Below are 22648 nucleotides of genomic sequence, written 5' to 3' on the forward strand. Positions count from 1 at the left end.
CATTCTAAACTCCAGGGCTCTTGTAAAGCAGGAATAAATATATTTATGGAATGTATTCTTGATTTAAGAGCACAATGTGCCTTCTTTTGAGGCAGGCACATGGGGTAGGAAGGCAGACCAGCGAGACCAGGGACGGGTGCAGCAGGAAGTCTCGGTGTTTGGGAGGTTGGCAATAGGTAGGGAGCTTGAGCAGGTACGTGTACTGAGGGTGCTGGGAGCCAGCTTTCTTGTTATTGGGAAAGGGAGGTGCAGTCATGGAAAGCAGGGAGTCAGAATGAACCCCATGGGGCTGGGTAGGAATAAGAGGTGTCTGTAGAATTCTGACTTTCAATACAGAAAGAAGTACATGGAGGTATGTGTGCTTTTGTGTGCACATACGGCCTCATGTGTTCTAGCTTTGTTTGATTAGAAGGTGTAGACCCAGTAACAGCCCAGAGGGGATTAGCACAGCGAGTACTCGGATCTTGAAAATATCACTGTCCACTGAAAGGGGCCAAGACCAGTGGCAGGAAGGCTGACTCCAGGCCCAGGGCAGAGATAAGCTCCAAATATTTGGAAATTAAACTACATACTTCTTCTAAATAACAAAAGATATTAGGAAACATTCTGAACCGAATGGAGACGAAAAACAGTAAATCAGAGTGGATGGGATGCAGCTAAAGCAGTGTTTAGAGGGAAATTCATAGCATCAACTGCTTCTCTCAAATCAGCATTGTAACTTTTTTACCTTAAACTAGAAAAGAGAAAATTTTTAAAAATTACTGTAAGGAATAAAGTAGTAAAGATAAGAGCAGAAACCAATAAAATAGACGAGAGAAAAAATACAGAAAAATAGTGAAATAGAAAACTTGTTCCTTTAAAAAGATCAATCATATTAATAAACCCTAATGATTTATTAATAAATCATTAATAAAAAGATTAGGAAAAAAAGAAAAGAAATTAATTACCCGCATCTGGAATGTAAGAGGGGAACGTCATTTTAGATACTACTAATGGTAAAAGGACTGTAATGAAATATTCAAACAGTTTGATGCCAGTACATTAAACCAGTTAGATGAAATGGATGCATTGATTTTTGAAAGACCCAAACTCCCAAGAGTCACTTAAAAAGAACTAGAAAAACTAAATCACTCTATTTGTATTTAAAAATTGAATTTGTAATTTGTAAGTCTTACACAAAGAAAGCAGCAAGCTCAGTAGCTTTACTGGTGAATTCTACCACACATTTAAGGAGAAAATAATGCCAACTTCATATACTTCTGTAAAAATAGGAGGAAACTTCCCAACTCAGCTTATGAGGCCGACATTACCTTGATGCTAAAACTAAATAAAGAGGAAAAAGAATAACAGGTACATGAAAATAAGTAAACTACAGTTGATATTCCGCATGAATGTTGATGTAAAAATCCTCAATGAAATAAAGTGGACCCTGCAATACACTGCAAAGATGATGTGTCAGACCCAGTTAGTGTTACCTCAGGAATTCAAGGTTAGTGTAACATTTGAAAATCAATGAATATAACTCATATTTATAGACTGTCAAGAAAAACCGTATGGTCATCTCCATGAAACAAAAAATGTTTGACCAAAACCAGTTTGTGTTCATGACAAAAACTCATAGCTGATTGACATGAAAGGAAGTTCCTACATCAGCTTGAGAGGGTCTGTGGAAAACCGGGAGCTGATTTCACACTGAACGGCAAAGGCAGTCCTTTCCCTCCAAGGGTGGAGACGAGACGAGGGTGTTCGTTCACTTCCACTGCTGCCATTTAACACCCTGCTTGCCTTACTGCTTAGTGCATCAGAATATAAGACAGCGGGTGACTAATTCAGCGAATTATGTTTGTCCCATGTGCTGAAAACTACAAAATATTCCTGAGAGAAATGAAGGAACACTCAAATAAATGGAGAGAGTCGCCATGTTCATGAAAGATTGAATGTCGTTAAGACAGCAGCTCTTCTCCAGTTGACCTAGAGATTCGGTCCAATCCCAGTCAAAATTCCTGCAGGCTTTTGGGGGGAGCAAATGATAAGCTGGTTCTAAAATTTTTTTTTAATATTTTCTTTATTTTTTGAGAGAGGGGAAGGGAAGGAGAAAGAGTGGGAAAGAAATATCAATGTGTGGTTGCCTCTCATGGGTCCCCTGCCGGGAACTGGCCTGCAACCCAGGCATGTGCCCTGATTGGGAATCGAACCGCGATACTCTGGTTCGCAGGCCTGCGCTCAATCCACTGAGCTATGCCAGCCAGGGCTTAAAATTTAAAATCTAAAAAAATGTAGGGCCAAGAAGAATTTTACAACCATAGCATGAAGTGTGAGGACTCACCCTACCGGATTTCAGACTGCCTTTAAAACCATACTAACTGGCATGGGGGACCTGCAGTCGAGGGGATGGAGTGACGTCCAGAGGAAAGACCCAGCAGAAGGGTTTACAAAGATGCCAAGGGAATTCAATGAAGAAATGATCATCTTTTCAACAAATGATGTTAAGACAAGCGTGTATCTGTATGCTTTTTCCTCTCTACCCATGAACCTTACTTTTACTTTATGTCATAGGAAAGCAGACTGAAACAGATTATAGACCTAAATGTAAATATATATGCATACATATACACACATATATGTAAAGTAACATGACAAGCAGGTATCTGTATGCCTTTTCCTCCTCACCCATGAATCTTTTACTTCATGTCATAGGAAAGTGAACTGAAAACAAATTATAGACCTAATGTAAATGTGTGTGTGTGTGTGTGTGTACGATAGTACCAAATCCTCAGTTTTGAGCATCCCCTGGGGCATGTGGAACATATCCCCGTGGATGAGGGGGGCCACTGCACTCTGAGTCGGTCCTCTTCCTGGCTTCCGTCTCCACTCCCAGACTCTCCACTCCCAGGCGGGACTGAAGGAGTGGGAGTGGGCTGAGTTACAAAAGGACTTCCTGGGTCGGCACCTCCCTCCAGCCCTCCATTCGAAGGCCATGAAAGGCTTTTCTACATATTTTTAAGAGTTTGACTTACGATCTTTGAGACAACAACCTAGACTTGCTCGTTCCATTTCCTAGGAGTTAACAGAATTTATTGTGCCGGCCTGCTAATACTGAGCAACAGCTGACGCCTAGCTTTTGGTTTCTAAATATCATTAATTCTTCAGTAAAAGGAACCAGGGCCAGGGCATGACCCTGGTCATCTCGTGAGGCCAGAAGGTAAGGATGTTGAAAAATAAAATGCAGGAAGGGGCAACTTGTATTTATAGGACAACAGAATGAAACTGGAGCTCCCAGCAGCCAAATCAGTGACAATTTGGGTAACAAAATATGATGATAGCAGTGGACTATAACCTATAGAATGAAGTAAATATCCACAAGTCCATACTGAGGTGTGAATAGATAGTTTCTCCTTATAGCAGTGTTTCAGTTGATGCACAGAGAAGAGACGAGAAAGTAGAAAACATTTGGCAAGCACCACGATGTTAATCATCGCAGGCATGAATCATCAGTGGAAACTAAAATCAGTGTGATGAGAAATAGGACATTTGCATGGTCTCAAACTGTCTCCTCAAAGAGAAAGACAGTGACTTCACGGTGGGGAAGCCTGGCAGTGCCACCTGAGCCACGTGATGGAGGTCGTCAGTACCAGGCACGAGACAGTGGCATCCTGTGCCTCCTGACATCACACCCTGGAAAGACACGACCTTCTATGCTGTTTCTACCCAAAGTGCATGACCTGATTTTGAATGTGAGTGAACATCAGACACTGAGAAGCCTTCTAGGAGGTAAGTGTGCAGTGTCAAGTGTCTTCAAGTGTCAAGGTCATGAAAGGACAAAGAAGGGCAGAATTGTCCCAGTCAGGGTGGGTGAAAGAGACATGAGAATTCAGTGCAATGTGGAAGTCTGGATCCTGGACCAGAAAAAGGATGCTGTGAGGACAGTTGATGCACTTCAGATAAAGTCTGTGGGAGAAACACTGTATCAGCTGTAATTTCTGGCTGTGGTCGTGGGGCCCTGGTCAGATAACGTGCCAGCATTCGGGAAGCTGGCTGAGGGTGTGCTCTGGTTCTCTGCGTAATTGCTGCAACTTTTTGTTTAGTCTGAAATACTTTAAAATTTAAAAAAAAAGAATGTTAGATTATGAAACAAGGTTAGATTATTTTTCTCATGGGAAATGAATGCAATGCTTCTAGATCTTAAATGGTTAGTCAAAGGAAAGATGTTCTGCCTCCTCCCAGTGTCTGGCTAAGCTGGGGGCCCAGGCCTGGGATCTCTCCTCCTGGGGATGGTCACACAGCCACGGGCCTTCAACATGCGCTGTGTTACTGCATCTCGCTGCTTGTCCCCCATCCCCCTTTCTAAAAATGCACAGTAGTGAGTATCTAATCCATAGTATTTAGTTTCCAAAGCACACTTTTTTAAAAAAACCATGTAACCATTTTATTTTAAAATGTCAATATTTAGAGGTATGCTGAAAATTACATTTGGGGGCACAACTGGAAACTTAGGATAAACAGTAGTTGTTGGTTTTATATATAGAATGTGAATGGGAGACCTACGTTTTTGAAAGTATTTTCGTCTGAAGACCACTGGTTTTAAGGCAGGTGGTCCCAGGGGGTCTGGAGTTCAGGGGAGAACTCTGTATTGGGCCCTAGTGATCTCCTCATGTGGCTGGAGCCAGAGTCTGGCCCACTCAGGCAGTCCCCCCCCCCACCCTTGCACACCCGCCTGCGTGCTGGGGAGAGCCGCCCTGGGGTCTGAATGCCTAATTGAGAGGTTGGGCCGAGTGGGTTCCATTTCCTCATGAGCACCTGGTTCCAAGTAACTCAGGACTGACAGCTGTGTTGCCGTAATCTAAATTTTTACATGTGGAGTTTTTTCTTTTTTTGTGTGAGCCATTTAATACTTTTATTGAAAGGGAATTGATAGTGTGGTTTTATGTCTTTTGAGGATTTGGTACGGGTTTCTAAAAGCTGCAAAATGTCATCCCTGGAATTTGCATTGTAAACTCTCTCGTCCTGAGAAGTCAAGTCGCTTTGTGGCGTAGCTATGGGAAACATTTGTAAACATAAGTAATACTTTTTACTTTCACAAGGTATTAGTTTTGTTACTCATACCCTTTCAAATTATTGTTCTTAAAACCCTTTTATTACGGTACAGAACAGTGTGATGAGCCCCACTCATCACTCAGCTTCAACAGTTACCAGTGTCATTCATTTTCACTTACACTTACCAGTGTAAGTTACATTTCTGAATATTATAGTTATGTCAGTCAACATGTGAGTGCAGCTGTTTTTGAAGATAGACACGTTTTTCTCTTCAGCACTAGGCAGTATTTGAGAAAGAGGGAAAAAGAGAGCAAGAAGGCTAGGACTGCACACTCCCGCTGGCCCAGGGCCTGTGCTGGGCAGCCCTGCCTGGTCTGGTCCAGGCAGTGGGGACAATATTGTGGGGTTTTTTGGAGTTTAATTCACCTTAACCCATTGATGGGTCAGAAGTAGAATTTGAGTTTTTAACTGAATTTTGTACATCAGAGCCAAATATTATGAAATCATGCAGCTTAAGATCAGAATTAATAATTAATAAATAATAAAACATCCCATTATTAATCATATTACTATTTATAAAGATGTGCATACAAATGGTAATAAATTGTTGTACTATTACATGTAGAAAAACAAATAGTATCAAAAGGTAGTAAAAAGTGCTCTTTCTCCACCAATACCTAGTCCTCTGACTCCCCAGATTCTCTTGCTTGTTCATCTGAAATGCAGCTTTCAGAATACTTTGTGCTTCCTGGTGTTTTTGTCTGTCTGTTAGTTTTATAAGCAGCAGAGTTCAGCCTTGGAGCTGCGTGTGGTGGGAATGCGGAGGATGACGCGTGCGGTGGCTGCGGCGTCCGGGGGAGAACAAACTGCGTGCAGCCCTTTCCTTCCCGAGACCGCCTGTGATCGGCCCCGGTTTAGGGCCCTTGCTGTTTGCACTGATACTGATCACCCACAGGCAACCTGTCCCACGAAGCCAATCTTTTTGTCCTTTCGCCTTCACGTTCCATTTACATTTCTGGGGTACACTCTGTAGTGATGTTTGTGGGCTTAATGAAGAGATGGTATGTTTAGTGAGTGCCACGGGTCTTTGTAAAACTCTTGTGAAAATACCTTTTCTTTTTTTGCAGAGTTTCTTTTGACTCCTGCTTAATATCTGGGAGGCAAGTGTGTGTTTACGTGGTGGAAACTGCGATTGCCAGCTGTCTTTATAAATAGCTTCATTAGGTGTCTCCTAACTGCAGTTAATCCGTCCGTCCAGTCTGCTTAACTGCTGTGGAGCGGAGACCAGCCTCAGGTGTTCACGGTGCGAGCTCCAGGGAGGGGCAGCTCCTGGTGGAAGGAGGTGCTGGTTCAGAAAGCGCCGAAGACCAGGAGACACACTCTGCAGTTCAAGAAGCCACCAGTCTGTGACTTCTTGAACTGGTGACCTGTTTAAAATGTTTTCTCCATGAAAAAGGATTAAAGGGGAGGGGCAATACCAATTGTGTTTTTTATCAAAACCAGTTCAGCAGTTATTTACCTTTCAAGCAATTAGCATAATTACCATTATGCTAAAAAGTAATTTTGGGAAGTTCTGCCCTGAGCTCTTACAGCCCCTCCGGGACAGTTTTTGCTGGGACTTATCTTTTTGATGGAAGCCTAATTGCGATTTTGGCTTTGTGCACACAGAGGCAGCTAATTGTTTAGGCAAATAGCAGATTAATTTAAATATGCATCCCTAATAAAACAAAAATGGTATCCATTATGGTCCTTGTTTCCCATGACGAGGAATATAAATATTCCGTGCAAGTACCATTAGGCAGAGGTCTTAAGGATGGTCGACATTATTTCACAGTGGTAGCACTTTCCCGATATCGAGTAATCTTTACAAAAGCAAACATAAATCAGTTTAAACTCATTTAGATCCCATTTCCACTCTGCGCGGTTTCATTACCACACTCTGGCTGGCCTCCTGCAGGGGGTGGGGAGAGCGCACCACACACTGGCATGGGTGCCCACCCACAGCTGCTGAGTGGGCTTTATGTCTCCTCCAAAGACCGGCCGTCGTTACTCATGTCACCGTTAATGACCGCTCCTAGTCTAGGGCGCACTCGGAGTTCCTTCGGCGCCGTCGCCCTTCGTCAGGGTAGAGGGTCCTGAGCCCAGAGAGCAGGTGGGCTGCCAAGCCCTATTCCTGTCTGCTTTATCGGGACGAGGGCCTTTGCTCCTTGTGCCCTTCCAGCTTCTCTGAGAGCCGAGAGACCCTTTTTCTTTTGTCTGCATGCTTTTCGTAAATGAAGCAGCATTGTTGTGGCCCCAGCACTAGCTCGGGATGAAACATCTTTTGTCTAGCTGCTGAGGGTTTGTGGGGAGAAAGATGCCTGCTCCCCTTTCAGTTTTCTCGGCGAGAGAAAAACGGGGGCCCCAACCTCCAGGTCTGAGGGTGAGGGGTCATGCCTGGTGTAGGGAATGGTAGCAATGACCTGCCTCTCGTGTCACTAGTAAGGAACTACACAGAAACTCCCTTTGCATTTGCTGAGGTTTTCTTTTGTTTTACCTTGGCCTAGCAGGCAGCATAAATGTAGTAGATACTTTTGCAGGTGCCTCCTTGCTCTGAGGTCCCTCCCCAGCCCCCTAGAGGCAGGCACGTTCACAGGACTTGAGTTGGTCTTTTGGTCTCTGCTGGTTGGACTAGGATGGGGAACCCCGGCCCTGGGGGTGGGTGGTTCATGGACTAGGATGAGCAGGTTAGGCCTTGGACTTCCATTCTCAGTTGTGTGCTTGGAGCAGATGACTTCGTGGGTCTGGGAAAGTAAGCCGGTTTGCGGAGGCAGAGAAAGTGGAGACAGTTGCCAGCAGAAGCAGGGACATGTGGTGACATGTAACTGCCTTGGTTCCGAGTGTTCTCCTCGTTCCTGGTTCTCATCCCCTGGGATCTCCGGTGATGCTTCCTGCCCTGGGGATCCACGAAATAGCCCCGTTCCTCTGCAGTCAGTTTTCTTTTGCATTTAAGCCATTCAGTAGGTGTCTGTTTCCTACAACCAAATGCTCTCTTGCTAAAACCTAAGGTGAACGCTCAGCAAACCTTCGGACGTTCAGCTGCGTTCAGTGCTCTGACATCACTGCCACAGGGAACGCAGCAGAGAAAGCGCACGCGGCACCAGGCACCAGGTCTCTGTTATTCTGTGTCCGCAGTGCGATACACAGCTTAGCCTTTACATCTGATGAATTCACATCAGATGTTAAACCACCAGCTGTTTGAGAAGTGCACGTTCTTGCCTCTGACAGGAGCGGGCTGCTTTCTCCCCTTAACGTCACACGGTGCAGGTGACCCCAGTTCCACCCGAAAGGAGAGTGAGCTGCTGCTTTTCAGGGTCTTACGGTTCTGTGGCAACATGGTGAAAAGGTAAGCTTCCGTACTATCATACTGGACTTTGTGTGTAAGCCTCCATTATAGTTTAGTTATGAAAATGTTTGGGTTCTCTTCCATGTGAGTTTGGTGAGAATAGGGATCGTCTCCTTTTCATGTCCCCCCACATGAGATGCTTGGTAGATGCCTCTAGAATATGAGCTTCACGCAGTTGGGGATTTTTAATTTTTTTTATATTTTGCTCTATTTTGACTAGTTCAGTGTGGTTTTCCTCAGTGCCTAGGATAGTGGCTGGCCCAAAGCAGGGGCTCAATAGGTACTTGTTGAATGTGTTGTTGCGCTGATTTATTTTCAGCTAAATGTTGGTTAATGTGATGATAATCTGCTACAGTATTATAAGACATTCTTATAATTCGAGTATGTGCTATTCCAAGTCGCTGCAGTTTTGAGGTTGTGAAAGCAGCCGTGATAGAGTTGGCTGATCTGTTGGTTATATAGTTACAACATTAGCTCCCACTCAGACACCCATCCCTGTTGGCCGTCGTGTCTGTTCCGCCCGCCTTGTCCATGCGTGTTTGGGTCAGACGTCCAACAGCGCCGTTGCTCAGTGGGGTGGCAGATCCTGCGAAAGCTGTGGGTTTAGTAACAGATCCTGCAGGGGCGCCAGCAGTGGTAATCACGCAGGTAAAAACAAACGGCCTTTCCCCATTTAAGTTTCTTGAAAAGATACTGCCTGCTCACGTAAAAATAGTGATGATGTGGGTGGGGTTTGTAACATGGAGAAATCCAAAGTGTGATGACAGAAGCACAGAGCCCAGGAGGGAGGAGACGGAGGGAGCAGCCGTGGCTGTCCCTGTAGGTGGACTGGGTGAGTTACACGTGTGTGTGGAGATCCCACAGCACCCACTTACAAACACAACAGAGGGTTTGACTAATAGGCCAACGAAAGTATTAAAACAGAAAAAGAGAGGGGAAAGGCGCAAAGGAAAACATGGGATAAATAGAAAAATGGTAGATTAAACCAGTTCTTACCAATAATCACATTAAAGATAAATAGTTCAAACACCCCAGTAAAAAGCAAGACCAACTGTATGCCATCTACAAGAAACTCACTTTAGATATAAATACACGGCAACGTGAAAGGACGAACGACATCCGCGGGCTGCCAGTAATCAAAGGAACGCTGGAGCGGCCCTGTCAATACCAGGCGAGGTGGACTTCGGAGCAGAGAGTGCAACTGGGGATAAAGAGGAACGTTCGTGTAACAAAGGGTCAGTCCACCGAGAGGACACAACAGCCCTAAATGTTTATGCAGCATCAAGTGACCCCGGGGGGGCTGTGCAATGGCTGCAGCACCGCGACAAGCCAGGGCCTGGCCAGGGTGCGCACTGAACAGCCAGGTGGACAAGCTCCCGAAGATGAAGGCGCAGCCTGCATCCAGAAGATAGTTAACCCGATAGGGCCTCGGGACGTGTTTCCCAGAACGTCCCTCCTCAGGAAAGCTCTGTGAAACTGAGCCTTGTGGCGAAGGGTGTTTTATTGCATACAGTTCTGTTGGAAAAAAATGATGCCAGCAAAACCAATACTTGATTAATAATGAAAAATGTGTTTATAGATAAACTCCATGTGTGCTTAGAGTGAGCTGTGGTTGAATAACTTCCACACTTGGCAGAACACAGGGTGGGTTTACGTCAGCGACTCATCGATCTCCTAGCTGTTTGATGCACTTGTAAATGCAGCTGCTCATCCCGCGCTTCTCTCGCCAAATTCCAGCCCAGCTCGTCACGTACCGAGTGGCTGTGGACGTTGTTTAACCACTCAGAGCCTCTGTCTCTTCTCTTGCATAAAGCGATGATAAGAGAGTAGACAGTCAATTTTTCAACCTTTTTCATCTCACAGCACGCATAAACTTATTACCAAAACTCTGTGGTACACCAAAAAATACATATTTTTTGCTGACCTGACAAAATGATAAGTATAATTTTGATTGATTTACAAACAAAAATAATAGTAGTCATTATCTACCCTTATTGATCCAAAATGACTTTTAAAAATAATCAGGTGCCTATACTTGTATATAAGGATTTCTGGTACCAAGAATTAACCAATTGGACCCAACCTTACTATGCAACGTGACCAATAAGATGCAGCTCTATTATATGACCTATATGTTTATGTTTCAAGACAGGGCATGCACCCCGGACAGCTTGTGTGCTGACTGTTGTCATGGTTTTGACAGTCTGAGGGAGCAGAGGTCAGTCAGATACCGCCTGTTTTAAAGCTCCATGACAACAGTGGTTGGAAATTGCTGGAGCCGACTGATGACAGTGTCTGAGCGTTGGAAAGCTTGACGCAAGCAGCAGCTCACTTCTCTTGACTGCGGATCGTGGCGTCTCCCAGCAAGTGCCACACAGAGGTACTGGGAAGAGGCAGCGCATGGCTCCTGTAGAGCCGTTGGCATTTCTGCTGCTTGTCTGTTTCTTCGGAGTCAGAACGGAGAGAATTTGCCAAAATATTTGCCAGGAAATGTGTTGTAGCGCCTTTTGCAATCTGCTTGTCCCCAAGTTTATCATAGTTCTTGTAGGGGAGATACGGAGTACTCCGTTTCACGCATGAAGGAACATGCAACTTGAAAGCTCCGCTTTGGTTTGTAATCGCCGACCTAAGTCTCCTGACGTTCTGAGAGTCTTGCAAAGCAGCCCGAATGTCGTGTTTTCTCCCGACTGTGTTTATTTGGTGCTGCAGGATACTTTATACTCTAGTTAAAGATCATAAGTTCACAGCGTGTATTATTTAGAGACAAAGTGCAAAGCAAGAAGAAAGAAAGATGGGAAAACGGATCACAAAGAGAAGAAACATGAAACGCTTTATCTGTTTTAGGTAATGGGAAGTTACGGGTAATAAGACTGGATTTATGGATGAGCAGTAGAGGAAATTAGTTTTATTAATAGGTTAGATATGCTTTATAACACAGCAGGAACTGTGGAATACATAAAAGTGAATGATTGGTCCGCCTCCAGCACTTCCTATGGTTTCTCTCTTCTAATCTGCCCGACAGCCCTGTGCGGAGGGTCCTGCTGTCTCCAGCTTTACCGGTGAGGGGAGACACCGTGGCCTTCAGCTCTCCAGCGGGACGGCTGGATTCAAACTCAGATCACCACCAACTGCGTTATGTCCACGAATTATTTCTCAGTCAAATTGGAAAAAAATAAAACCAGTCGGAATTGGAACAGAACATTATCCGGCTTGTACAGAAAGTGATTATTTTCTTAGGTAAACCTTTGAGGGAAAAGAAGTAGTTTAGTGGATAAGAATGACAGAAAAAGAAATTATTTGATCAGGAAGAAGAAAGAATGAATGGCACTGCAAATACAGAAAAGTGTGTGTACCTGGAACAAAAGTGTAAGTTCCTGTGGACCGCTGGCTCTCAAACCTGACCTTTGGCTCCAGTTGAGAACTTGCATTTCCAGCAAGCCCGCAGGGGATGCTAATGACCTGGGGCAGCACTTGGAGTTCAGTGCCATGGCCAGTCTGAGAAAGGTGGAGCATGGCCAGTGTGCGCAAGTGGGTGGGTCGGGGTGGCAGCGTTCAAGGTGCTAGGGACAGGGGTGGATGGGCAGTGGGAGTCTTCAACAAGTGTGGCAAAGTTAGGCTCATGGTTTTTACAACGATGCACGATCAGGCACCATGGCCAGCTGGGGCTAGATGTCATGGTGGTGAGGAAGGATGTGAAATGCTTTTGGTGGCAGTTTCCAGGCATTGCCCACATCTGGAACAGGGCCTGGCCTCGGACAGGTGCTCCATGGTGGTTTGTTGCATAAAGGAATGACCAGATGGAAAAATGAGTTAAGGCCTCCTTATGTTAATACTACTCAGCATTTAATATATGTGCTCCCGTTCTTCTTAGGTCTCCCTCATAAAACCATTGTTAAAATTTATCTTTTTGGTAAAGACAGTTTTTGGAAAACATTTTAGGATGTACGGGAGGCAGGAAATTTCTCTTTTCCTCCAGTCCCTTTCCCTGGTTCCTCGCCTTAGGATCACTCTAACAGTTTCCTACCTGCTTTGTTTTTTCTTTCTACACAGGATTTCTTAACATCTGGGGCCTGCGGACTGGAAAGCACCCTATTCACCGCTTCAAGCACGATGCGAGAATACAGGCGCTTGCCCTCGGCCGGGAGGACGTAACTGTTGCCACCGCCTCTGCTTTCGACGTTGTCATGTTGCGCCCCAATGAGGAGGGCTGTTGGCAAGTGGCTGCAGAATTTGAAGTTCAGAAACTGGTAAGCTTTTAGTCTGGTCAGTTCATGTTTCCTTCTTAGAACCTCTGAATCTATTGTAAGCAAATAGTAATGACGTTGGCAGCACCCACTCACTCAGGAGCCCCCAAGGGCCCCGTATCCGCAAATCTCACCACTGCCTGGTGAGACAGGTACTGTCTCTTTCCCTGGTCACCCAGAAGCCCATGGGAATGCAGAGCAGGGAATGGCCCTGCCTCCATCTCAGAGCTGAGAAGCCGTGACTCAGACCCCACGGTGACTTCAGGGCTGGAGTGTGTCATGTGCGTGGTCAGAGATGATTTGGTGGTAAGAAGGAAGAGCTTAAGTCTGTCTATGCTGAATATGGATTTAATTTAAATAACCTTGATTTTGGCACTAGTAGGAGACTGAACAGAAGAGCCAACATTGAGCAATAAATTGATGGCCTGACCTGGAACAGACCCTGTTCCTATCCGTTTTCCTCCCGGTGGAAATCTCGTTAGACCTGAATACCTAAAAAGCCACGGCGTTACTGCTTCACCTTCATAAGCTCCTTGTCCCTTTAATGATCAGATCTCTGCCGTTTGGGGCTAGTGTTTCCCTCCAAACTGCCTTAGGCTGGTATCCTGTCCTGGGTTTTATTGGAAAAGCGTGAAGGCTCCATATTTGTTTGTTTTCAGAACGACCATTGTGCTTATTATCTGGTCTCTGATGGCGAACACTGCAGACCAGCTGTAATCACACAACTCAGACAACTACTTAAGATGTGAGGCCCCTGTAAAATGTAAATCCTGCTTTGGCAGTCAGGTGGCATCCTGGCACGGCCTGCAGCTTTTGAAGTAGCGTTATAGCTCCCAGCAAATGGCACAGCCGCTGTCAATCCAAGCCTCTGGGTCTGTCCAGAACCCAAGGTTAAGATGAAATACAATGGCTCGACTGAGGATGTCAACTTTAGAAAAATAAGAAAGGGCTTTTAGAACAGGGAGAGGAAGCAATCTGGGGGCACGGGCCAGACCACCTGCCATGCGTCATTTCTCGCCCAGGGTGAGGGGCTGCCGCAGGATGCATTGTCCCTGCAAAGGCGCCCCTGGCTGGTGGAACGGGCTGTTTCCACCTTCCTGGATAGGCCCCCCAAATCTTGGTGGCAGTGTTCCTATGCTCGTAACATTCGCGCAGCGTGTCCCTCCTTTGTGATGGGCTCTTGGCTCCGGGTGTGGGGCTGCCACTCACGCTGCTGGGCCGGAGGATTAGCAGTCACCCAGATGTTTACTCTCTGTCTCCAGCTCCTGTGGACAGGCCTCAGGATTCAAGCCTGGGGGCTCATTTGGCTTGTTACCAGGGCACTGCTGTCCTTTCACACCAGGGGTTTCCATGAGCGCACAGCATGGCTCACCTTCTGCTTCCATACTCTCAGAGTTTCCTCAGGAGGTGAAACGTGGCACACTGCACCTGGGGGAAAGGTGCCCCTCAAGGATCTAGAAGAACTCTTCTCCAAACGACTTCCTCATACACATGCGGGTCAGAAGGGAGTAGTACCACAGTGGTGTAAAAATGCTGCTGGCCGTGGCCTTGCTGCTCCTGGGACATTGAAACCAGGAGAGGGCAAAGGCTGTGTTTTGCTGTGTGTAACGTGCTCCCATGTATACTGCACATCCATGTGTTTGGCCCAGACTTTTAGGAAAAAAAATACTTTGTTTTAGTTTTGTATTTTGTTTTTTATATATTTCTATTTAGAAACAAAACCTATTATCATACTCCGGGGTATTATTTTGCATAAAGATATTGTTACAGCTTTCTAGAGTTACACTTAATGCATAAGCATAAATGTAAGAATTAGTAACACATGTGGAGACGGAATTAGTACCACCCATGTATAATGTGCATCCTTGTTTTTCCCTCAAAGGTTTGGGCAAAAAGGGGCACATTATACACAGCAAAATACGGTAACTCAGAGGCTGGGTCGGCCAGAAGGTCCGTTTTAGTAACATAAAATGAAAGACACGTTTTTTCATTTTTACCAATAACTTTACTGATTTGGGTATTCGAGTATGTCAGCTGTCTTCCTGCTAGAACGTTGATTGTTCTCGATTAGTGTCTTGACTGGGTCATTGTCAGCTTCAGCGGGTCCAGCGAGAAACCTCCAGCGCAGAGCTTCACCGACCGCTCTGAAACCTTCAGTCAGTCACAGCACCTGCTCCACACACGGCACAAACCTGTCGTTTTGCATTTCAGTTGCGTTTTTACCTTTCTTGAAATAGTGAAACATAATATGCCAGAAATATTGTGTATTTTCTTTCGCCTTTGGTATTAAAATGACTACACAAAATTCTCCAACTTTGGTAAGTTTTTTTTTAATGCACACTGACATGACAGCTGTCACCATACAGTCTAACAGAATTGTTTCAAATGACATTGAAGACAAGCATTACCAGGGCCATCTTACCAAAAACAAAACAAACGGACTTTTTGGCCAACCCAATACTTGGAACCTTTTGGCAACACGTTTTTGGTATTTGTACAAATGTTGAAATGTGGTTTCTGCGCCTCTGAAACTGAGTGAGTTTTATTCAGTTTCTGGTAAAAACAATTTTTTTTAAAGACCAGTGAAGCTCACACAGTTGAGAAGAGTCACTGCCCCCCGCTTCGAAAGCCGCTGTGGTGAGAAGACTCAGGCACGTACAAGCTGAGTGCCTCACACAGTTCCTCTGTTAACCCGCCGACCCCTGTTTTCTGGCTTCCTTGCTTTTCCTCTCAGATTTACCTGGGAGAGCGTATCAGGTCGTAAAGAGTGTCTTCCCACTTGCTTCCGTGACTGCACGCGTGGTATTCCAACGCACAGATGGGCTGTAAGGTGGTTAGTCCCTTAGTAACGCATGGTAAGCTGTTTCTAGTCTTTAGTGATGACGAAATGATGCTGTAGCGAGTGCCCTTGTACACAGTGTTCTGCATAAATGCAAGTGTGTTTGTAAGGAAAGCCCTAGAAGGGACCCGCTGGGTCAGAGCGTGGTGCACCTAACACTGTGGGAAGGGGTGGCCAGGTTTCCCCTGGAGAAGTGGGACCAGACTGCCTCCCACCAGCAGCGGTAGTGGGACCCAGAGGTGTGGTTGCTCCGGTCACTTTCAGCCCCGGGTCTCAACAGGCTCTTTGATCTTTGCCGACATGACAGATGAAGACGGTATCTCGGTGAATTTTTAGTTTGTACTTCTCTTCCTGGGAGTGTATGGTGTTTCTCCAATGATGAGCATCTTTTTTTTCTGTGTTAAGAGCTGTGTTTCATTTCCTGGGAACTGCGCCTTTGCCCCTGTTTTTCCTTGGGGTTGCCGGTCTTCTCACTGCCGTGTAGCGGGACCGGGACACCTTTTGACCAAGTCAGGATGAATCATAGTTGGCCCTGAAGGAACAAACAGCTCTTGTCCTTTTCCAGGTTGACTACCTAGAACTGGTTCCAGACACCGAAAGGCACCCAGTGGCAGTAGCCGCTGCTGGAGACCTGGTGTACCTGCTGAGGGCCGACGACTCGGCCAGAACCCTGCACTGCGTCTGCAGCCAGCCTGCCAGCTGTCTCGACGTCTCGGCCACCCAGGCTGCTTTTGGAGTGAAGAGTCTGGGATGGGTGCATGAAGGAAACAAGGTACAGACGGCAGGGTGTGCGGCTGACGCAACAGAGCGTCAGTTTTATGTTTAGAAGGCAGTTTAAACAATTAGAGCCCTGAGATCCAGTCGGGGGAAACGTTTAAGCACGTGAAAAGGATATGAAATGAAAAGTCATCATTTTCTTTCTTTCTCCTCCTTTCCCCCACTCCATAGAAGAAACTGTCAATAGTTTCCAGTAGGTGCCCATCTAGAAAAATTCATGCATGTATAGGTGCATTTATGCAGTAAAACAAATCTCTGCAGAAAAATGTTTGCATGAAAATTTACGTTCTCACCAATAGTGCATAAAAGTACCTGTGATACTCTTTGAGCCAGAAGGAAGGAGAAGTTTTTAATTGAAATTCTTTGCATGATAACTAAATTTTATCACTACTTAGCATTTTACTATCCTGACTGTAGGCCAAGTACTTAGCCTTAAAAGTCTCACGGCTGATTTATGGAAGCCTCTTTGTCCTCCAGTGGAATCCGGGGAGAGAGGATCAGGTTCGGTTTGTTTTGGTTTTTCTCCACTCACCGCTCCGGACCCCGCCGGCAGTGGTGTCATCCCCGGGAAGAAACTCCCAGGGCTGTGGCTCCTGCGGTGGCAGCCACCCCCTGGAAGAGGCCCTTCCCCACACGGTGGTGTCCAGTGCCGGAGAAGAGCCGGGCTCGGCGCGCACGTTCCAGTCCCGGCCCTTCCCCTGCTACCCGGGAGGCCTCAAGCTGCCTAACCCTCTTTCCACCTTGGTTTCCTCCTTTGTAAAGGGTTCATAAGAGCATCTGCTTCATGGAATTGTCAGGTTAAACGAATCTGTGTTTGTCGAGCTTTGAGTGTGATGCCTGGCGTGGGACGGTTAGCGGTCACTGTGTGCGTCCTGTGATTTCTGCCACGCATGGTTTGATTCTGGCCTCTGGTTGCAACTTTTACATCCTGTTTCCCCTAGTATATCGGTCACCTGTGAGGTCAGGTCTCATTTGTGCAGGTGTTCACTGGTTTTGCAACTTAGTACGCAGAGAACGGAGGTGCCCCGGATTCCAATTATGTGTCCTTCATCCCTGGGGACGCGCAGCGGGAAGCCCCTGTGGCTCCCTGTGATCTCACTGTGGGGAGGGGCTCTCTTCACGCTCCAGGCAGGCTGTCCGGCTGGGGCAGGTGCAGCGCCTGTTACCCGTTAGCCGACAAGTCTGTGATGATACAGCTCCTGCCTTTTGCCTTCCCAGGAGGTGGGGGAGGGGCGGCAGTTGGTTTCCTAAGGCTGTCTTCTTTCTCGGGCTTTACAAAAACTTTTCTGATCCCTTGTGAGCTCATTTGTTCAGAGAAGAAAGACTGAATATTTACTTTCTCATTTTCCATCCATTATGCTTTCAAGTTTGGGTTATCTCACTTATTTCCCAAGTTCTCAGTGTTGTGAGGGGATGGATATATTTAATGCTAGCCTGGTTTAAATTTTTCATATTTCTAATAAATTTTTCATCTGGCTGCTCCTATTTCACTTTAACTTATCCAAGTAAACTTATTTCTACACCATCATGATACTTTGATAAAATCATAGTGGATATATTTGAGAAACTACTTAAAGGGACCGTTCCGCACAAAATGACGCTGGGAGCAGCTTTGAGCTGTGGATGTGCATAGGTGCTTTTTGGACGCCTCTGCACATTTTCAACCCAATGAAAAGCATTAACTGTAAGAATCTGCTGATTAATACCTTAATTTTATGAAAATTCATTTTTAAAAGTTTATAGTATCTTAAATAACTTGTTGCTGGTGTGTTTCATTGGTATTTTGAAATTGAAGGAAGTAAGTTTGCGGCAGGAAGGCTCTGACGCGTTCTTTGAAGTCCGACAGCTGCTGCTGGTCTCCCGAGTTCGTTGTGAGCACTGCACCAAGTTCAGGCCCAGCGGTCGAGGCTGCTGTTGCTGGCACTCAGTCTGCGCTGGTGCACTTCCCGGTTTCCCGACGTGAGAGCGTCCACGCTGCCATCTGTGCTGCTTCCCGTAGTTCTGCAGACGCAGGACTTCCCACCCAATTGCATTTGATGGTGTTTTTGCTTTCTCAGAAAAACCTGCATTTTTTAGAAATTCAGTGGTCATGTAACGTCTCTGTGTATTAAGCGTGTTGCCCTGCTGCTGTCCTGTAATACACCATCGTCATTCCCAATAGTTTCATGTGTGGCGCTGCGGGCCACTTTACCTGTGGATGGTGTGTTCTGGCTGCATCTGAGCCCTGGCCTGGCAGCATGTCCCCGCACATCGGGGGAGGTCGGTGTGAGACCACTCGCAGCAGAGTTTGCCTGGAGCTGCGTCCACTGGGGGTTGGTGTCTGCGCCTCCGGCCTGGATAACTCGGAGTCAGATGAAGGCTTTATGAGAACAGAGAGTTTGGTTTATCTCCGTTTGCAGCTGATGCAGAGCTGAGGGTTAGCTGGGGTCCGTTGTTGATCACATGTGATAAAAGCAGATGGCGAAGTTGATGTAAAGTACCTCTGAGTGGGGAACTGAAGTCTCTCTACCTGGATAAGTGCTCCAGAGGTGCTTTTTGGGTTAGTTGGGGAATATCCTTGCTGTGTCTGTGTGATGAACGCATTAGCATTTTAGAGGCACCCCAGCTGTCTGAGCATCAAATAATAATGGTTCAGATTCATTCATGCATCTGGTGGCTAGCACGTCATGTGTTCATCCCAGATAGTTGCAGGGCACCGGATGTGCTCCTGGCGCTGGAGCGGGAAACAGCCTTACGCACAGATTTCAACACACTGGTTCTTGTCTAGTAACCTAGCTCTGTTAATAAACAGTTTTCTAAGGAGATGAAATCAAGCAATGAGCAAGATGTGTCTATTTAACCTTAAGACAAGGCTTGTGCGTGCAGCTGGTGTAATCATTTCCAGCTCCCCCGCCCCGGGGATCACAGACAGTCCTTGCTCTGTACATCAGTAGAGGTTCCCAGGCTTGTGAAGCTCACAGGCCAGGCCTTGGGACCACACTGGGAATTGTCAGCATTTTCTCTGCCCTAGTAAAGTCAGAGAAAAAATGGCTATTGTCTGTTTTCACTGTTAAAAGATCAGATCTTTAAACATCTCTTTAAAAAAAAAGTATTTAAAACGAGGGAATGCATTCACCTAGAAATCAGAAGATATGGAATGAGAAAGGGTGTCGATGGGGTGACCCCGTCCCACTTTTCCACCTTGCCCCCAGTAGCTTTTCCTGGGGCTGCATCAGCGCTGCCATTTTCCGTACATCTTTCCGGAGAGGTTGTGCACACACGTAAGCGAATTTTCCAGACATGCTCTCAGTTCCCACCTTTTAAAAACCATAAATGGTAAAATATTATTGTTCTGCACCTTGCTTTTTCCTTAAACAAAATCTCTTTTCATTCTTTAGTCCTCACCCAAGGATATGTTTATTAATTTTGAGGGGTGGGGAGAGGCATTGACGTGAGAGAGAAACATCTGCCAGTCACTTCCCATATGTGCTCCTACTAGAGTTCACACCGGCGACTTCTGGGTGCCTGGGACAGCGCTGCAGCCAGCTGTGCCACTGGCCAAGGCAACAAAAGCTCTTACAAATCTTTTTATCCTGTCTCGGTACGTACGTAATAGAGAACTTCCTGGTGTTTGGTGGTTTTTTTGTTCTGTTTTTTGTGACTTTACGGCACTTCACCTGGGGGGTGTGCCTTCGGCTGGTCCGCCCTTGCCACGTGTTTGGTTGCATGCATTCCCTAGCTGCTGTGGGTGGGACTGGGTCCCCACACGTGTATTTGGAGGGTTTGTTCCTCAAGGGAGACTTGCTGGGCCAGAGGGGCCTGCGCCTTTGTACTCTGGCAGCTATTGCCCTCTGCAGGCGGTGTCCCTTGGAAAGTGGCAGATGGCCGTCGTACCTCCCATCCTCCTAGCAGTTCTGTGACATCTTCTCTATCACAGGGTTTCCAGAAAGATCACAATGAAAGGAGGCCAGAAGGAACATGTAGAGATGTGTCTGGTCCTGCTCTTCATTAAATTATTTTGTAGCACTCTGCTTTGGGGGTGAATGATTGCCCATCTGTAATCCCCTAGATGACCTAGATCCCAGGCCATGGGACCGACCGACTGCCCTCTCGGGCTGCCATTAGGCAGGACAGAGCTGTGACCCACACTGACCCGTGGTCCTTCTCGGTGCACTTGGTGCCATTGGAGGGAGAACCCATGGGTTTTTCAGATGGCGAGCTGACTTGCCTCTGTGAAACGAGGGGGTGGGACACCCTGCCTTCGGGCTTCCGACCAGCGTCCATGGGCCTGGAACCCCTCGGCTGAAGGGATCGGGTGGTTTAAGCTTTCTCCTTTGCCGGCGGAGTGGTGTTCAGCTGTCCCGCCATTGGAGCCGCTGGTAGCTGAAGGCTTCTTTCTGAAAGGGGCCGAGGAGTCATCGCGTGCTGCTGCCTCTCTAACGAGGTCTCCCCAGGGGGGCCCGTATGTCCTGCTGGCAGGAGTGACTGGGCAGGAAGTCGGAGCTTTTTCATCACTTCCTGTGTCGTGCTGGGCAGGGGGTATGTGGTGAGATGGGCTCCTCAGAGGTCTCTTCCCTTTAGATGAAAACAGATACTTAAGTTTTGCCGTTGCGTTCTTGGGTTCTCAGACGTTAGTGGTGTACACGACCTTAAAGGTAGCCGCTGCTAAGTGGCATGTGATTGTAAAAGAAAGCAAATGCCGCAGCAGCTCCTCTGACCCCACCCCCGCCACGCTGCAGTGCAGAAGTCAGCATCAGCTCCGTTGCCCACCTTTGTCCCCAAATGTCCCTTTAAGATTTGTTTCTGTCTCATATTTCCTGGATCTGTCAGAAGTTCTTCCACTCAGGAAAACGTATGTGTAATACTGTGTCATCTTTATTATAAATTCTTTTTCGCTCCCTGAATTAAATTTTGCCCTCAGAGGTGGCAGCTTGGAAGATAGAATTGCCTCATTCCAGAGCATTGTGTTGAGACAGCCTCGTGCCTCACAGAGGAAGAGAGACCTACTTAGAGCCCTCAGCGTCATTCTGTGCGTGTGGGCCTGCTTCCTAATTTGGTCCTGAAGTGCTTGGCATTCGGCGGCAGGCGCGCTTAGCACGCGGCGCACATCCCAATCAGGGAGACGCGAGTGAAGTAATGCTGAAGGCCGGGCGTGTCTGACACGGACGCTGCCTGGCGCTCCCGCCTCAGCTTACATCACGCTGGAAAATAATTGCTAGCGTCTCTCATGATAATCATTCCCCTCACACGGACGTGAAGAGACTTGGGATTGGTCGCCTGCACTCGTCACCACGAGGAGTGTCTGTCTGGGAGAACTTTGGAGTAGACACACGCGCTCATGGATTCCCACCCGTCTCCTGTCCGGCCCCAGAAGATGCGCCCACTCCCTCTTGTGTTCAGGATGCCATCCCAGAGAGAGATGAGAAGCTTGGTCTTTTCACAAGCAGGATGAGTGATTTAAAACTGAAAGTTCACAAAATGTTGCATTTCCTTTTCACTTGCACTGTAAAACTGTTAGTGTTTTATCTTTCCTTTATTCCCAGGGAAGCTTAGGAAGATAGTTCTTGGAGACCAGTTTTCTAGGTTATTGACTGGTGTCAACTACCAGAAGGACCCGTTTTTGTTGCCTAGGTTACTGTCATTGTTAACGACTGTTTTTTGAACACATGCTACGTGCTGCATTTCTGACTGGCGCTAGAAGCAGAGGGACGAATCAGGCATGACATATGTCTCCAGGCTTGCGGCCTCGTGTTCCTTACTGACGACCGAGCGACGGACGGGTGGTTTTCTCCGCACTGAGATGCACGCCGGGTCGTAGGGAGACCTTCGCCGTGAGCTTCCTAAGTTCCGAAGTGATGAAGCACCACACAGATAAATAGATGGGGATCGACCATTCAGGTGTGGTTTGTACGTGTCTTAGTTTTTAAATGGCATCAGTAAGTGATATAATTGTTCGTATAATTTCATAATACATAAGATTCTCCTGATGTATTGGGAGGGCCCAGAAGCAGCTCACAGAGCCTTTGGGGCTCTCAGGACAGGAAACGTCTGACCTGGGCACCTTTGAGGCCCTGACCGCCTCTGGTGTCCTACGCAGCCACGACAGCGAGTCTGTGGAAAGTATTTCTTTGATGGCTGCTGCTGCCGCTGGTGGACGCCAAGAGGGCTGTGGGGCCCCCAGCAATCCTGAAGGACTCCCCAGCAGGAGCGGTGACCATATAGAAAGTACACGCAGGGAAAGCTATTTTCCGCTGTCAAGGTAGTGGTAAAACCACTGGGGTTGAGCCAGATAAACCTTCGTCAGGGGACTTACATGGGGAGGTAGGTCACGTGCCTGATAGATACTGAGCACCAGGACCTCCCCACCCCCACCCGCCCTGGGGTTGGTGG

At 46.8% G+C, this 22648-nt stretch overlaps 1 protein-coding gene across 5 annotated transcripts in view; it reads left to right on the forward strand.

Moving 5' to 3' along the window:
* FBXW8 (F-box and WD repeat domain containing 8) overlaps nucleotides 1-22648 on the forward strand; it is a 111595-nt gene that overhangs the window by 56565 nt on the left and 32382 nt on the right. For 4 of the 5 annotated variants that reach the window (XM_053669722.1, XM_037156108.2, XM_037156106.2 and 1 more), the window contains exons 6-7: nucleotides 12470-12666; nucleotides 16068-16274. In XM_053669722.1, the coding sequence (XP_053525697.1) occupies nucleotides 12470-12666; nucleotides 16068-16274 (404 nt within the window). The remainder of the gene's footprint in view (nucleotides 1-12469; nucleotides 12667-16067; nucleotides 16275-22648) is intronic. The other variant, XM_037156107.2, reaches the window with a different exon arrangement.

This window comes from Artibeus jamaicensis, unplaced genomic scaffold (genome assembly GCF_021234435.1).
Source record: "Artibeus jamaicensis isolate MK-2021 breed Jamaican fruit bat unplaced genomic scaffold, CSHL_Jam_final contig_525, whole genome shotgun sequence".
Taxonomy (NCBI): Eukaryota; Metazoa; Chordata; class Mammalia; order Chiroptera; family Phyllostomidae; genus Artibeus; species Artibeus jamaicensis.